This window comes from Lithobates pipiens, unplaced genomic scaffold (assembly GCF_037356315.1).
Source record: "Lithobates pipiens isolate NorthernLeopardFrog02 unplaced genomic scaffold, aLitPip1_a1.2 Scaffold_14, whole genome shotgun sequence".
Classification (NCBI taxonomy): Eukaryota; Metazoa; Chordata; class Amphibia; order Anura; family Ranidae; genus Lithobates; species Lithobates pipiens.
The window spans coordinates 1,046,239-1,063,648 of NW_027507728.1; the positions used below are offsets into that span (position 1 = coordinate 1,046,239).

General features: G+C 45.6%; 1 protein-coding gene across 2 annotated transcripts in view; it reads right to left on the reverse strand.

Annotated features, from left to right (window-relative positions):
- PHF19 (PHD finger protein 19) overlaps nucleotides 1–15,215 on the reverse strand; it is a 60,022-nt gene extending 44,807 nt beyond the window's left edge. The window contains exons 1-4 of one of the 2 annotated variants that reach the window (XM_077479151.1): nucleotides 15,142–15,215; nucleotides 6,663–6,870; nucleotides 4,682–4,763; nucleotides 2,356–2,451 (exon numbers count right to left, since the gene is read on the reverse strand). In XM_077479151.1, coding sequence (XP_077335277.1) covers nucleotides 2,356–2,451; nucleotides 4,682–4,763; nucleotides 6,663–6,870; nucleotides 15,142–15,158 — 403 coding nt within the window. In that variant the 5' untranslated portion in view covers nucleotides 15,159–15,215. Of the gene's footprint in view, nucleotides 1–2,355; nucleotides 2,452–4,681; nucleotides 4,764–6,662; nucleotides 6,871–11,194; nucleotides 11,351–15,141 lie in introns of those variants that run through there. The other variant, XM_077479153.1, reaches the window with a different exon arrangement.
- Between the last annotated feature and the right edge of the window lie 2,195 nt (nucleotides 15,216–17,410).

Sequence of the window (17,410 nt, forward strand, 5' to 3'; positions counted from 1 at the left end):
GTCTGCAGGTCTTCTCGATCAGAATAATTTTGGGAAGCATCACCTTCTTTAAGGCATATTTTTGGACTTTTTATTCACTTTTACTTACATAAAACACCTCATTTTTATATGGACTGTTTATCATTAAATTTTTTTGTACCATTTTGTATTTATTTCTCACCTACTTATAAGCGCTGCACTTTGTATTATATTGATTGGGTTGGTATCTGTTAACCTGGGCCAGCAGCCATCTTCATATTTTTTTTTTTTTTATTGTTTTTGTCTAGCGCAGATCAAATAGATCAGGATTACTTCTGTGAAAAGACTCACACAGGCCTTTCTAGATCTGCGATAAACCCCGACTCCCCCCCCCCCCCCCCCCCCCAAGGAGTGTATTCTTCATGAGGATTCTTTTGTGTTCCTTTCTATTGGAATAGTCGTGTCTTTTTCCATCTCATCCTCCACTAGTCCCACACATGCATCCAAGATGGCCATTGCCAGTAGGAAGGGACCAGACCTAATGTAAAAGGGTACCAGCAGGGCTCCTACCAGGGCACGCTCCATTTTATTCTTCACCCATTACAGCAGGCTTTGCTACAAGGACCTTCATTAATAACTTCCCGACTTTTAGATTAATACCCTGGACCTGTGTAGCACCCTACTAGTTTGCAAGGCAATATACTGTATACTATATTACCAAAAGTATTGCAACGTCTGCCTGTACATGCACATGAACGTTAATGGCATCCCAGTCTTAGTCCATAGGGTTTGCTTTGTGCACTGGTCCAAATCATTGGGGGGGGGGGGGGGGGTATATGGCGCAAGGTTGTTTTTCCAGGGTTGGACGTGGCCCCTTATTCCAGTGAAGGGAACGCCTAAGGCATCAGCATACCAAGACATACTAGACAGTTTCATACTCCCAAGTTTGTGAGAACGGTTATGGGATTGCCCCTTCCCGTTATAACATGACTGCGCACCAGCACACAAAGTAAGGGCCATAAAGACATGGGTGAGCGAGTTTGGGGTGGAGGAACTTGACTGGCCTGCACAAAGTCCTGACCTCATCCCGATAGAAAACTTTTGGGATGAGGCAGCAGAGACTGCGAGCCAGGCCTTCTTGTCCACATCAGTGCCTGGCCTCACAAATGCACCTCTGGAAGAATGGTCAAACATTCCCATAGACACACTCCTAAACCTCGTGGACAGCCTTCCCAGAAGAGTTGAAGGGTGGGCCAACTTAATATTGAACCCTACAGACTAAGACGCCATTAAAGTTCATGTGCGTGTAAAATACTTCTGATAATATGATGTACAATTATGCAGGGTACAGAGCCAACCAGCAACATTACAGGCCATCCCTGCATGTTCAGAAAGTGGTTTGGGTACCATTCCTCCAAGAATAGAATAGCTGAAGGAAATTGACAGACAGACAGACAGACAGACAGACAGACAGACACCTACCGAAGCTATTGCCATTTAGAGGCTAGCTTTTAGTGCAGAAACTACAGACATAAGCACCAGCAAGACACTAGAAAAAAAGAAAATGAAGCCTTTTCTAATGGGGAGGGGTTATGCCTGGGAAGGTGACTTTTTTTGCTAGTGTCCAATCACCTGAAGGTGACAGCATAACCCTATTGTAATGGAGATCAAGATACCCTATGTCCGATAAATGTATACAAATGCCAACAATGAATGTCTCTTATTTGGTCCCTTCTGGTACATTAAATCTCTGTTCTAAGAAGTTAAAAATAATACATGTTATTCATGCCAGATATCTTGTGAAACAATAAATTATGTTGTTGTTTTCGCTCCTGCTGACTGTTCTCAATTAAACTATTCTTAGATTTTACAGAACCATGCCTCTCTAGATTTACAAAAAGAGAAGGAAAGGGTTCTATAGTTATATAGTTCTATCTTGTTTCTGTTCTGACAAAAATCCTAAAAAAAAAAAAAAAAAAAAAAAAAAAAAAAAAAAAAAAAAAAAAAAAAAAAAAAAAAAAAAAAAAAAAACTCATGCAGCCACCACATCTAAGGACCGATAAGCTGCAAAATAGTTTTGTTTGCAGTTTAGATATGCTTTAACAAAAACACACATTTCAGGGATTTCACATAGTTACTGTATTTCTATACCTGCCCAAGGTTAGAATTACTGGCAATCAGTGGGAGCCATATGCCAATTATATCCTCCCTACATTAGGATTATTGGCAACCAATGGGAGGCATGCCATATTGAAGTTTTGCCCCATAACCAGAGTTGTTTCACAAAAAGGGTTGGGGAGTTACTTTATGTGATCAATTTACAAGCAAACAGTATTTAGCAGAGTAGCTGCAAATCTCGAATTCTTTCAGACAATTCAAAATAAGAAATCTACCTACCGAGTCCACACTTTCCACAGATCAGGATCTGATTGTGGGTGGCAGAGCTCTTCCCGCTACAAACATTACACTTGGGTTCCTCTCCGGGTACGCCAGCTGAAGGAGATACGTCAGGTTAATGGTTAGTAATGGACACTAAAAAAAACAAAGTGGCAAATTAAATTCAAACAAAATTCTTACAAAGTGTACTATGCTCCTCAGATTGCACAGGATCTACCCACAAAGGTCACCGGGCTGCAGCGGCGAACATATTTTCATACGTTCTGAAGCGGTCCAGGAGTAGCACAGTTTTTGGCTGATGTGTTTGCGCTTATCAACCTCAGTCTTAAGCTGACCCTTCAAGTTTCCCCTGGGTCAGTGTTGTTGGGCATTCCAGATGATGCACAGAGGCCCCAGTGTACTAAAATTGCCAATGTCTTACGTGCTATACTATGCCAAGGGAAAAAGTATACTTAAGTGAAAGGCTTCATCCCCTCCCTCTGAGGCTTCCTGGGAAAAAGCTATTAACGATGTCCTTCCTATGTATAAATTGACTTCAATTTGTAGGAACGGTTTTGGAAAATTAGATGAGGTATGGCAGCTATGTACTGCCCAGTGAGAGGGTACTCCTTTCTATTCCTCAACTCCCGGTGGGGCCACGATATGGCTGCGGTCCTAATCTTGTATATTTTGCGGTGAATGCATGGTGATGGAATTTTTACTGTGTATATGCTTTGACTTCGTACCATGCCATGCAGGGCCGGGACAAGGGGTGGGCAGGAGGTGCGGCTACCCCTGGCGCAATGGTTTATTGCAGGGGTAGGGGGCACCCTGACCCTAAGGGAAAGGGGGGCGCAGTTTGGCATCTTTGCCCTGGGTGACCTTGTCCCGGCACCGATGCCATGAGGGCACTATGCTCATGATACTGTCAGTATTTGTTCTGCCCCAATTCTCTCTCTTTTTTTAAATGATTTCTGTACCATGCCAGTGTTTTCAATAAGGGAAACTTTAACCATAAAGGAGGGAGGATAAATAAAATCTGCCACTTAGGTCTTTTTTTTTTTCTTTCCTGAGAAACGTATATAAGGAATCTGCTATCGTTAACACTTCTGCTCAAAAATTTTTTGGGCTCCAGTCCTAAAATCGGTGTAATAAGGAACAGTGGAGTTGATTTACTAAAGGCAAATCCACTTTGCACTACAAGTGCACTTGGAAGTGCAGTCACTTTAGATCTAAGGGGAAGACCTTAAATGAGGGGAAGCTCTGCTGATTTTATCATCCAATCATGTACAAGCAAAAATTAAGTTTTTTTAATTTTCCTATCATGTCCCCCTCAGATCTACAGCGACTGCACTTCCAAGTGCACTTACAGTGAAAAGTGGATTTGCCTTTAGTAAAACAACCCTAATGTCTTTCATCCCCCTCAGTGCTATAAGGAACATTCGCTTCATTCCCCTCATATTTGGTCATCTTCCCATCCATATGGACAGCCATAGTACTGTCTTGTTTAACTTCTATAGTTAGGAAGATACTTGAGAGTTTGCTAAAAGATCACAAAGAGTTGTTGCTAGAAAACAATATAATTTTAGGCAATAGACAGCATGGATTTACTAAATACTTAAGTTGTCAAACAAATATGCTTTTTATGAGAAGTAAGCAAATTTAGGTAAAAAAAAGTAGTGGCTGTGGATTTAGTATACTTGACTTTGCAAAAGAATTTGACAGTTCCCCCTGACATGGCTTATGTTTAAGGTATAGTACACAGGCTTAGAGAATTTAGTTTGTAAATGGATAGAAAACGGACTAAAAAGGGACTAAAAAGGGGACCATATTTAGAGAGTAGTAATGAATGATTTACACTCAGAATGGTCCAAGGTTAACAGTGGTGTACCCCAAGGTCCTGTGTTGGGACTTTACTTTTTAAACAGGTATAAATGATAGAGTTTGGGATTAAATTGTACCATTCAAGTATTTGCAGATGACCCCAAACTGTGCAAGTGGAAAAAAAAAATAAAAAAATAAATAAAAAAAAATAAAAAAATGTTCAACCCCCCCCCACCCCAGAGTGAATTGGATCACGATTTATAGGGTTTTTGCCTTCCTTTGGATCAACTGTGGAGTTAAGATTTTGTGTATGGAGGTTCTCTACGTACTCTATTTTTTTTTTTTTCTGTTGGTTGAACTAGATGGACTTGTGTCTTTTTTCAACATGACTAAGTAACTGTCTTCATTGCAAAGAGAGCAAACTGAATCTGGTTAGTTGCATAAAACTCTGGCTGGCTGCAGACTGAAGTAAAGCGTATAGCAGTTTCTCATAGTCCAGTGCACAGCGCCCTGGCATACATACCGTGTTGAATGTCTTTCCAAAGGACCCAGTACTTAGAGTTATCTTCAAATGTCACAAGACAACTTTGCTTTGAACTGCTGACCTGCAAGAAAGAAAAAGCAAAAGTACATCCAGATATCAGTATTTAGAACAAATCATGTAACTGTAAAATGCCACACTAATGGAGAGGAGAAGTCAATGGGAGCACAGCAGGGAACGCAGCACCGTTTTCACATCCGGGTGATATAGGCATCCATCCGGTGGACTACAGTTTCCTTATCGGTTATTTTTTTTATTTTTTATTTTTTTGTTCTCGCTTTACTCAGGGTAGCTCTAAGACCCCTTTCACACCACACCACACCTTGCGTTGGCGGTAAAACGCCGCTGTTTTTAGCGGCGTTTTACCGCCGGATTTGCGGCGCGCTTTTATCCCCCGTTAGCGGCCGCGAAAGGGTTAAAACCGCCGGCAATATGCTGCAATAGCGGCGCTTTGCCGGCGGCATTACAGCGCTGCCCCATTGATTTCAATGGGCAGCAGCGGTGGAGGAGCGGTAAACACACCGCTCCTTCACCGCTCCAAAGAAGCTGCTGGCAGGACTTTTTTCTGACGTCCTGCCAGCGCACCGCTGTAGTGTGAAGGCCCTCAGGGCTTTCACATTACACACAATGGTGCAGCTTCTTTAGGGCGTTTTGCAGGCGCTATTTCTAACGCTATAGCGCCTGCAAAACGCCCTGGTGTGAAAGGGGTCTAAGGGCAATTCAGAGCTGCAACACTGAGGCCATCAGTCATAATAGGAGGGCATAATTTGGCCAGGCACTGGATTCCTACACTATAGGAAATGCCCACAGCAGCTGACATCCCTGCCCATTGTTGGAAACCACAAGGGGGCAGATAGGTGATCAATAATTAGTGCTTGCAGCGACCAGTTCCACTACAGGAAGTGGAATGAGCCTCTCCGAAGCAGAAGGCTTCTATACAATGATGCTGACATTTCAGACATGAAACATTTGTTCGTGATATAGCAAATCATTATGTGACCAGAAGTTTAAAAAGTTCTAAAATATTTTTTGGGTGGAGGTGACCGAATTTATTCTGACAGTAACCACCGTTCCTGTGCCATTGTCTGTAGAGGTATGTCTGTTGGGACTAGTCAAACCACTGGCCCCACACTGGGCAATTAGAATACTGCTGGGACTATTACTACTATGCCCGTAAATCTATAGTACTAAGATGGAAGGCCTCGGCCGCACCTTAAATATGTTTCTGGAAGAGGTTAGTGAATACGGCTCTACCACTGTATAAAGCTACTTACCTGTCACGTGGCTGTGGCAATAAATTTCACAAAATATGGGATATTTGGATGGAATCTCAGTACAGTAATGCAGATTCGAATGATGATTAGTACCATTCTATTAAGCACTGGGAAGGAAGTGGGTAGCTGCCCTGACTATATTAACATCCCTGGGCTCTCTTGTCAATGATCTACGGGGAAGAGGGGGAGAACGCATTCGAAAGTGTATTGTACAATTTTATCCCATGAACAATCAAAGGAAGTTGTAGGGTATGTGCAAAATTGGAGGTTTGCGTTGCATGGTTTGAATTGGTGGTGGAGTGTATAATGGTCTTGTTAGGCATACATGCATGAGGGAGAGAGGGAGAGAGGGAGAGAGGGAGAGAGGGAGAGAGGGAGAGAGGGAGAGAGGGAGAGAGGGAGAGAGGGAGAGAGGGAGAGAGGGAGAGAGGGAGAGAGGGAGAGAGGGAGAGAGGGAGAGAGGGAGAGAGGGAGAGAGGGAGAGAGGGAGAGAGATTTTTTTTCTCTTGTTGTATAGTAGTGACCAGCCTGGGTATGCCCAATTAGGCTGTTATGTCCTGTTCTGTGTTTACCTTGAAATTCAATAAAAATAACTTTAAAAAAAAGAAGTAAAAAAAATAAAAATAAAAAAGTTCCACAATATCTAATTTCTCTATGAATTGATGGCTGAAGGCTTCCCAGCAGCTCACCCTTTTTATCTTCCCCAGATAATAGAGTCCGTCCGTCCACCTGCAAAGTACATACTGGCCTTCTGCTTGACTGACCAACAATTCCGGGCAGTCCTGCCCGCTTTTCCCAGAGTTTTCCATAGCAGAGCGGCGTAACCTGCTACAGGTAGGGTAGACATCTCTCAGTGCCAGCTCCAAGCTGCGATTCTCCATTGCCAGAGACAGATCCCTGAAAAATAAAAAAAAATGTATAAAAAAAAAACTAAACCCATCAAGCAAATTATACTGTACCAGTGCTACAAGCCAAGCCCCAGTGCAGAGTCTCCACACTACAGATACCAATGCAGAATCCAGATGTGGGCCCCTCATATAACATTCCACTACAGATCCAGTTACAGTTTCTGGACACGGATCTCTCGCATAACCTGCTATCAATCCCAGTGTAGAATCTGGACACGGGCCCCGCACAGCACATCCCACTATAGGCTCAAGTGCAGAATCTGGACAAGGGCCCCTCATTTTACATCCCACTGTAGGTTCAAGTGCAGAACCAGGACATGGGGCCCCTCATTTCACATCCCACTGTAGGTTCAAGTGCAGAACCAGGACATGGGGCCCCTCATAGCATGTCCCACTACAGCAGGGATATGCAATTAGCGGACCTCCAGCTGTTGCAGAACTCCAAGTCCCATGAGGCATAGCAAGACTGACAGCCACAAGCATGACACCCAGAGGCAGAGGCATGATGGGACTTGTAGTTTTGCAACGGCTGGAGGTTCGCCAATTGCAGATCCCTGCACTACAGGCTCAAGTACAGAATCTGGACATGGGCCCCTCATATCACATCCCACTACAGGTTCAAGTACAGAAGCTGGACAGGGGCCCCTCACAGCATGTCCCACTACAGGTTCAAGGACAAAACCTTGAAACAGGCCCCTCATATTGCATCCCATTCATAGGTGTGAGCAGACTATTGCATTAGGGTGTGCCCTCCTTCCTGAAACTTGCTGCGGGGGGGGGGGGGGGGTATGGATGATAAAGAGCAGCACTGTGGAAGGCGCAACACGGGTAAGCAGGGGCAATTGGCACAGACTGATTAGGGTGTGCCAGGGGCGGACTGACAACTCATGGGGCCCCCCGGGAAATAGGAGATTATGGGGCCACACAGTAGACACAAACACACAGTATACAATCACACAGTATACACAGACATGTTTCTAATGGCTGAGAAGGTACAGGAGAGGGGGGGCAGCTATAATCTCTGGATTTTTAGACCAAAAGGATGTTCAGGGACATTTCAGAGACAGATGTTTAAAAGAAAAAAAACAAACAAACACACACAAATTTTTACATACTGCCCCTGGTTTTACTGGGGCTGGCAACCCTGATGGGGCCCCCTAGTGGCATGGGGCCCTCCTCGGGCAGTGCCCGAGTGGGCCAATGGTCAGTCCGCCCCTGTGGTGTGCCCAGGGGTACACCTGATAACCCCTGCACATGCCTATGATCCTAGTATAGGTCTAGAATACAGTGCAGAATCTGGATATACAAGGGTCTATATTGTTGAGCACCTCCTATAAAAAAATAAATAAATAAATGAATATAAAAAAAAGTTAGTTGCCCTGTTTCACTGACCCATTGGCTTCAATACTTCGAGTCAGTGCGAATTTATAGTCATTTGGGGGGAAAAAAAAAAAAAAAAAAAAAGACTATCCTTAAAATGCATCAAGTCTTTTAAATAAATGGCAATACAAACAACAAAGTGAAAATGCAATAAAAATAATTGCGCAGGAAACAGCAAAAAGATGTAAAAAGCCATATAATAACCAACAATGTGTTGACTCTTGAAGGTTCCTGGCCTGATAGTTACATCCCGCTGTCCTATCTGAATCCTGTAAATGTTTTTTCTTGTTCCTGAACACCACTAATCCCATTTCATACATCTATTGGGGGTCCAAGTAAGGTCAGTTCTTTCCCAGATATTGATGAACAGAGAAAATAGTTCAGAGGCAATCTATAAAGTGTTACATGTAAAGGGTAAAATGTCTGTTGGCAGCTGGATGTGAGATGCGGTGCTGCCGTTCTGGATATGAGTCAGTAGCCGGCAAAGTCTTCCTGTGTCAAAACCATACAACTGAGGCATGCTGGGAAATGAGGAGATGCACAAAAACCATAAATACAAAGCTTCTCCTATGTTGAAAAATGGGCAGACCACACAGAACTGGGGTGCTGGAATCTGGGGGTTGTGCAGGGATCACACGATTGCATGGTTATTTATAGATGGGCAACTCCTATCCTCATATCGATTAGCGGTTTCCAAACTAATAATAACTACTGCAGTAGGGAACAGACACAGAAAAGATACTCCACATCTTTTCGAAATAAACCGTTCTGCTTTATTATTATTATGCCACAATTGAAGGTTTTTATACACATGATTACGTAGGTATCACATTAATATTACAATTGTGCTTAAATGGTAACAAGGGGGGCGCAACATAGGCAGGCCAATTCTAATCAGAACTCGAAAGAATGCAAACATGTACTGAACACATTATTAGTGCCGTGTGCACAGTGAGGGCTGTGTGCAATACATATAAAATAGAATACTATTATATACAAAACTTACAAAATGTCCTTTACACGTATTCATAAAAAAAAAAAATGATATACTGCAATAAAATGGTGCCCAACTATATGCAAGAAAAAGACAACTTCTCCTGCGCTCTGGTGTCCGGATCTTCAAAGTGTGATACCGACAGTTTTAACAGGTAGTGTCAAAAAAAAGTCTTGCAGCCCTCCTCAGAATATTGGGTATTCAAATACTGGAAAAAACAAAAAACAAAGGAAGGCACACTGACCTAGTGCATTACCATAGACAGAGCTTTATTAAAAACACAACATATAGCAAAAATGGCTACTCACAAACGAGTATTGATAAAAGGCATAATCAATACAAAATCGGGTCCATCACACCGAACATCCACACGTCCAGATCTGATGTCAAGTGAATCGACTAAATACCCCAACACAAACCACTGACGCATTTCGGGGGGAGAACCCCTTTCCTCAGAGCCAAGACAGGCAATGGTCTCCCGTCTTGGCTCTGAGGAAAGGGGTTCTCCCCCGAAACGCGTCAACCGTTTGTGTTGGGGTATTTAGTCGATTCACTTGACATCAGATTTGGATGCGTGGATGTTAGAATTGGCCTGCCTATGGTACACCCCCTTGTTACCATTTAATCACAATTGTAATATTAATTATATATATTAGTCGATTCGCTTGACATCAGATCTGGACGTGTGGATGTTCGGTGTGATGGACCCGATTTGTATTGATTATGCCTTTTATCAATACTCGTTTGTGAGTAGCCATTTTTGCTATATGTTCTGTTTTTAAAGCGGGGTTCCACCCTAAAGTGGAACCTCTGCTGATCGGAACCCTCCCCCCCGCGGTGTCACAATTGGCACCTTTCAGGGGGGAGGGGGGGGTGGAGATACCTGTCAAAGACAGGCATTTACACCCACTTCCAGGCATAGACTCCCGTGGGAGTCTACGCCATTTCCTGTCCTGCCGCGCTGTCTGCTGGGACACACACGGGTCTCAGAGACAGCGCGGACAATTCCTATTGCGCTGCACGACTCGCGCATGCGCAGTAGGGAACCGGGAAGTGAAGCCGATTCGCTTCACTTCCTGATTCCCTCACCTAGAATGGTGGCGGCAGCAGCCGAGGGATCGATCGGCCTCGGCATCGCTGGAACCCGGGACAGGTGAGTGTCCATTTATTAAGTCAGCAGCTGTAGTATTTATAGCTGCTGGCTTTTAGACCCCTTTCACACTGGGGCATTTTTCAAGCGCTTTAGCGTTAAAAAAAGCGCCTGTAAAGCGCTTGAAAGAAGCCTCATCTGCAGTCCCAGTGTGAAACGTCAGCGCCCGAAAAACATTCGTAAAGCGCCGCTTAAACTAGCAGTGCTTTACCAGCGTTTTTCGAGCGTTAATGGGGCGCTTTTAACCCCTGCTAGTGGCCAAATAAAGGGTTAAAAGCGCCCACAAAACGCTGCTGCCAATAGCGTTTTTCAGGCGTTTTACAAGCGCTTCCCATTGATTTCAATGGGAAGGGGCGTTTTAGGAGCGTTGTATTCACCGCTCCAAAAGCGCTGCAAAGGAGCTGCTTGCAGGACTTTTTTTGACGCTCTGCCAGCGCAGCGCCTCAGTGTGAAAGCACTCGGGCTTTTACATTGGGATTGCAGTTGCAGCTTCTTTCAGGCGCTTTTTTTAACGCTAAAGCGCATGAAAAAAGCCTGAAAAACGCCCCAGTGTGAAAGGGGTCTTAATATTTTTTTTGTAGGTGGAATCCCTCTTTAATAAAGCTCTGTCTATGGTAATGCACTAGGTCAGTGCTCCTTCCTTTCTCGTTTTGTTTTTTCCCCCCCAACTATATGCACTGCTATAATCCACTGTAGCTCAGCCAGTATGACAGGAGTTGGACCCCCCTACTGGCCTTTACTAGTCAGTGTCTCCCCCTTGTGGAAACTGCAGGGCATCACAGCACTCACCTGAGTGGACAGTCCTCCCAGGTGTCATCGAATCCACCTGCAGTAGACACAACTGCATGTATATTGGCTCTGCAGCAGATTTGTTTGCTTGTGTATTGATTCGGCTTCTCTTGGCGAGCCAGAGTGCAGGTGATGGCCACGGGAAGCTCTCTGTGCTCTGCGTTTCCTGTTTTCTAATAAAACTCTCCCCGACACCCTGCTGCCGCAGCATACACCGGCAGGTGCACCCCCCCCACCCCCCCCAGGTGACCCACAGGGGAACTCTGCAGGCAGAGGATTCTAATGAGCCCTCCATGCACAACCATTATATTGAGTCAGCATTACTCACCAACCACAACGGCTGCCGTGCAAAACCAACCTCCCAGCTGTCAAAGAGCCAGAACTAGTGACAGCGTCAGGGAGCGAGGCACGCAGCATCTCATCATTCCTCAGTCACTACTCTCTGGCCAATCATCAAAAGTTTTACAGATGAAAGGGTAGCACAGGAAAAAAAAAAAATCACTTGGGAGGGGGCAAATCTGGAGCAATAATGAGCAAGTAAGGAAAAACTTTTCCCAACTTCTCCTAAGCTGCAGTCATAGAAGGCGTCCGGCGTTCACCCGCCTGTCCGTGCTTCACCGACATCCTGAAGTCATTGGGCTGCAGATCCGCTGATACACCCCCACCCCCCCCTCCTGCGTGGAGTGCCCCGGCGCCTTCTCTCGTCCGTTACAGGAAACGTCCAGCAGGTCAGCCAAAAATACACACAAGCCGGCTTGAAGGTGATTGGCTGCTTCAAAATGCACACAAAAAAATAAAAAAATAAATCCCTGTGCATCATTTGACAGGAGAGAAGATTAAACCGTCAAACTCAGCCTGACACCCCCAAAACGTGACACCCGAGTTGTCCCACCTTGTAGACACGGGGAATTCAAGAGCCAGAACACCCACATCATGTACATGACATTCGGGGCGATCGCCTCAACGGAGGAGGACATGTGAAATGAAAGCCCAGGCTGGTCACACATGTCACAATCTATGAGTATACCGATATGTAGCCCGAGGATCTGCCTGGGAAATCCCATTCATGTACAATCACATGCTAGTAAATCTAAAGAAACAATCAGAATGCCCCCTCTCCTTATGCCAGTCGATGCACGCAGGGGGGCATCAGAAGCTCCCTCGTATTTTTCAATTACAATTTATTTTGGAGAGCAACCACCCTCTGATGTCACTTGGGCACTGCGCTACAACTTTCCCCTACACCCCATGGCAGGGCACAGCGATTACACCCCAATATATTACCCACCAAATACTGGGTGCATGTATTGGCCCCTCACCTACTGTATGTGCCCCCCCCCCCCAATGCATTATACCAATGGGCAAGAAGACCCAGTAATCTCACAGGAGCCCAACCTCACCATTAACCTCTGTATGACCAGGGCAGAGTCTTGCCTGGTCATTAACCCCCAGGAGACTGAAGGCAAAGCACAGCCTTACCATTAACCCTTGTTTGGCTAAAGTTAAAAGTGGAACTCTGTCATTAAGCCCTGCATGACCAGTCAGGTCCCAGCTTCACCAAGAATTAACCCCAAGGTGACCAGAGTCAGTTCCCAGCTTCACCATTAATTAACCCCAAGGTGACCAGAGTCAGTTCCCAGCTTCACCATTAATTAACCCCAAGGTGACCAGAGTCAGTTCCCAGCTTCACCATTAATTAACCCCAAGGTGACCAGAGTCAGTTCCCAGCTTCACCATGAATTAACCCCAAGGTGACCAGAGTCAGTTCCCAGCTTCACCATGAATTAACCCCAAGGTGACCAGAGTCAGTTCCCAGCTTCACCATGAATTAACCCCAAGGTGACCAGAGTCAGTTCCCAGCTTCACCATTAATTAACCCCAAGGTGACCAGAGTCAGTTCCCAGCTTCACCATGAATTAACCCCAAGGTGACCAGAGTCAGTTCCCAGCTTCACCATTAATTAACCCCAAGGTGACCAGAGTCAGTTCCCAGCTTCACCATGAATTAACCCCAAGGTGACCAGAGTCAGTTCCCAGCTTCACCATGAATTAACCCCAAGGTGACCAGAGTCAGTTCCCAGCTTCACCATGAATTAACCCCAAGGTGACCAGAGTCAGTTCCCAGCTTCACCATGAATTAACCCCAAGGTGACCAGAGTCAGTTCCCAGTTTCAAAATGAATTAACCCCAAGGTGACCAGAGTCAGGTCCCAGCTTCACCATAAACCTCGAAAATGACCAGTCAGATGATCCCAGCCCACTATTAACTCCTGCATGACTGGAGTTAAAGCTCAGTCTCACCATAAACCCCAAGGTGACCAGTCAAATCCCAGTCTCACCATTAACCCCTGAATGACCAGAGTCAGAGCCCATCCCTACTATCATCACCTGCAGTGACCAGTCAGATCCTAGCCCCACCCATTAACCATTCAGTGACCAGAGATGGGCCTCAGCTTCGCCATTAACCCTTGGGTGACCAGAGTCAGATCCCGGCCCCGCCACTAACCCATGAGTGACCAGAGTTAGATCCCAGCCTCGCCTCTAACCCATGAGTGACCAGAGTTAGATCCCAGACTCGCCTCTAACCCATGAGTGACCAGAGTTAGATCCCAGACTCGCCTCTAACCCATGAGTGACCAGAGTTAGACCTCAGCTTCACCATTAACCCTTGGGTGACCAGAGTCAGATCCCAGCCTCGCCACTAACCCATGTGTGACCCGAGTTAGATCCCAGCCTAGCCATTAACCCATGAGTGACCACAGTTAGATCCCAGCCTCGCCATTAACCCATGAGTGACCACAGTTAGATCCCAGCCTCGCCATTAACCCATGAGTGACCAGAGTTAGATCCCAGCCTCGCCATTAACCCATGTGTGACCAGAGTTAGATCCCAGCCTAGCCATTAACCCATGAGTGACCACAGTTAGATCCCAGCCTCGCCATTAACCCATGAGTGACCACAGTTAGATCCCAGCCTCGCCATTAACCCATGAGTGACCAGAGTTAGATCCCAGCCTCGCCATTAACCCATGTGTGACCAGAGTTAGATCCTAGCCCATTACCATTAAGTGCCCACAGGTAGAGCCCAACCTTGCTATTAACCCCTAGGTAACCAGAGGCAGAGCCTAGCCCCACCATTAACCCCAGGATGAATAGACCGGGATCCCAATCATGCCAGTAACTCCTGCATGATTACAGTGAGAGCCCAAACCTGCCATTAACCCTGGCATGAGTGGATTCAGTGTCTAGCCCTGCCATTAACCCTATGTGTGGCCAAAAGCCTTGCCATTACCCCCCCCCCCCCCCCCAGCTGACTAGATTCAGGGATGAGACCCATCATTATGTATGATGGAGTCAGAGCCCAGCTCCCACTATTAATTCATGCATGACTGAAGGTAGAACCCAGCTCCACCATTAACCCCAAGCTTACCATTAACCCCTTGCATGGCCAAATTCTGAGGCCAGTCCCAACATTAACTCCTGCATGGCCAAAAGAAAAAGACCACAAAGACCAGCCAGCCACTGAACCCATGGGGGGGGGGGGGGGGGGAGGGGTGACCATCTGCTATTATTAATTTCCAGATGTCAGAGCGCTGCCCAGCCTCGGGATTAACCCCTTAGTGAGTGGGGTAAGAGTCCGCCTGAAGCTGGACTGGAATAAGGCTTTGAATGGAAGAGCCCAGACTAGCTTAAGGCAATGCTATGTGCCTGGCTGTCACGCTGATCCTCTGGCACTTTGTAGGTAGGTGGTGCAGAGCAGGCAGAATTCCGGATCTGCACACCCTCTCCAGCCACAGATCAGCCGGACAGGTCAGCGATGACAGCCCCACGATTCTCCCAAGACAGGTCCCCTTTTATTAACCCCTAAAAGCCGGTGTGTGTGCAGGGGAGGGCCGTGCGAGGGTATCAGGCCGGGACGGTGATACTGGGCGGTGGAGGAGGGTCAGTACCTGTGCCGTGCGGTCATCCCTCGGTCTGTCTCGCCATCTTCTCCAGAGTTTCCCGCGAATTACAGACGTTTCACTTCTGTCATCGCTCCGCCCACCATACCCGCCCCGAACCGCTATTGGCCGCCCGCCCACCGGTTTCCCGCCTCTGCTGTCATTGTACTCCGCCCCTCCTGTCATTTGGCCCCGCCCAGCCCGCTATCAGCTTCTTCCCCGTAAGCTGAATGTGAGCGATCCCAGAACTTCTCCAATCAGCGCCCAGCGGCGGAGACCGCTACTGTGACATCACCATCCTATACTACTACCAGACAGAACCCCTCCCATTATTCTCCATCACTCCTGTCGTCTCCACTACGTCTACAGTGCCTTGAAAAAGTATTCATACCCCTTGAAACTTTCCATATTTTGTCATGTTACAACCAAAAACCTAAATGTATTTTATTGGGATTTTATGTGATAGACCAAACACAAAATGGCACATACATATATATATATATATATATATATATATACACACACCTATCTCTCTCTCTCTCTCTCTATATATATACATATACACACATATATATATCCGCCCTCTGGCTCCACCCCCTTTTCCCCTGCCCATGTATACCCCACCTTTTTAATGAAGCTCCCATCAAATGCAGCCTCACCAGTGCCCATCAAATGCAGCCTCACCAGCGCCCATCAAATGCAGCCTCACCAGCGCCCATCAAATGCAGCCTACCAATATTTTTATTACATAATAAACAGATAAAAATCATCACATAGTTATCACAACATTTTGATTATGAATTGATGCTTAAAGTGGAGGGCCGCCCTAAAAAATAAAATTACATTAAAATGTTCCAAAAAAAAAAAAAAAAAGAAAAAAAAATGTTTTTTTAATCTTACCAGAAATGCCTGTTGCTAGGCAGATTGTCCTAATCTGCCTCTTCCTACTCCGCAGTGATCTTCACTCTTCTCCTCCTCGCGTTGTCTTCTGGGGAATGGGGCGCAGTGTGTTCTGGGAACTGTGTGTGTGTGTGTGTGTCCCAGAACACTGTGCGCCCCCATTCACAAAGCGCCGCGTGACTTGCGCATGCGCAGTAGGAAATGGGCAGTGAAGCTGCAAGGCTCCACTGCCTGTTTCCCTTAGATAGAATGGCTGCACTGGGACCCGAAAGCCGAGGGACGGGAGCGGCCGACATCGCGGGCACCCTGGACAGGTAAGTGTGCTTATTAAAAGTCAGCAGCTACAGTGTTTGTAGCTGCTGACTTTAAAAAAATAAAAATAAATTGCAGCTGGCCCTCCCCTTTAATACATGAAACAAGATGGTTGGATATGCAGAGGGGCCAACATGTTTCACAGATTCCTGCTTCTTCAGGGTACCGCATTCATCCATCATTTCATTTAGGTTACAGAGAACATATTATTATAATACCAATTAATCAATTTTAAAATTTTAAAACAATGATAAAATAATTCATAGCAGAATAACATTCACTGCACATTCTCTCCTAGCCTGTGGTTTTAGATGATTTGTGAATGATTGCGGCATCTCATTGTGTAAGGATCAGCTGTCAAAGAAGTACCGCCCACAGCAACTTCCCGGTGGAGGCCGGAACCTCCAGGATTGGTCAGTAAGGATATTGGATCGTGTTAATTGCCAAGGGATTGATGTAATAATCAGTAAGGGATTTTGATACATCTATTTTGTTTCATACCGGTTATTTATTGCTTTCATTTTTATTTAAATTTTATTTTTTATTTTCTTCTATTCATTATCTAATTAATTTCATTCCATTTGTTCATTTATTTCTGTCCCCCCCCCCTTTTGTTTTTATCAATAAGTTGATAATAATATCTTATTTGTATTTATTTTGAATTATTATTTTTAGGTGACCGTTTTTATACCAGACAATAAGAAGGACACACCTGTATATGTGTGTCTTCTATATATGTTATAAGTTGTTCTATGTTTGTACATGTGTATTCTAGAACCGTTGTACATATGGGATTTCTATTTCTCTATGCTAAAACATGTGGCTGTGTTGATTGGATGATTGTGGCATTGAGTGCTTTAGGATTGGTTGTTTAACCACTAGAGATCCGCGCTATAGCCAAATGACGGCTACAGCGCGGACCTCCTTTGCCGGGACGACGTCTATTGACGTCGTCCCGTGCACGAGCGGCCTGCGCGGCGCGCTCTGTGATTGGCGAGTCTATGAGACTCGCCTGATCACGGATCCGAGCAAGGGGTCGATCCCGACCCCTTACCACGTGATCAGC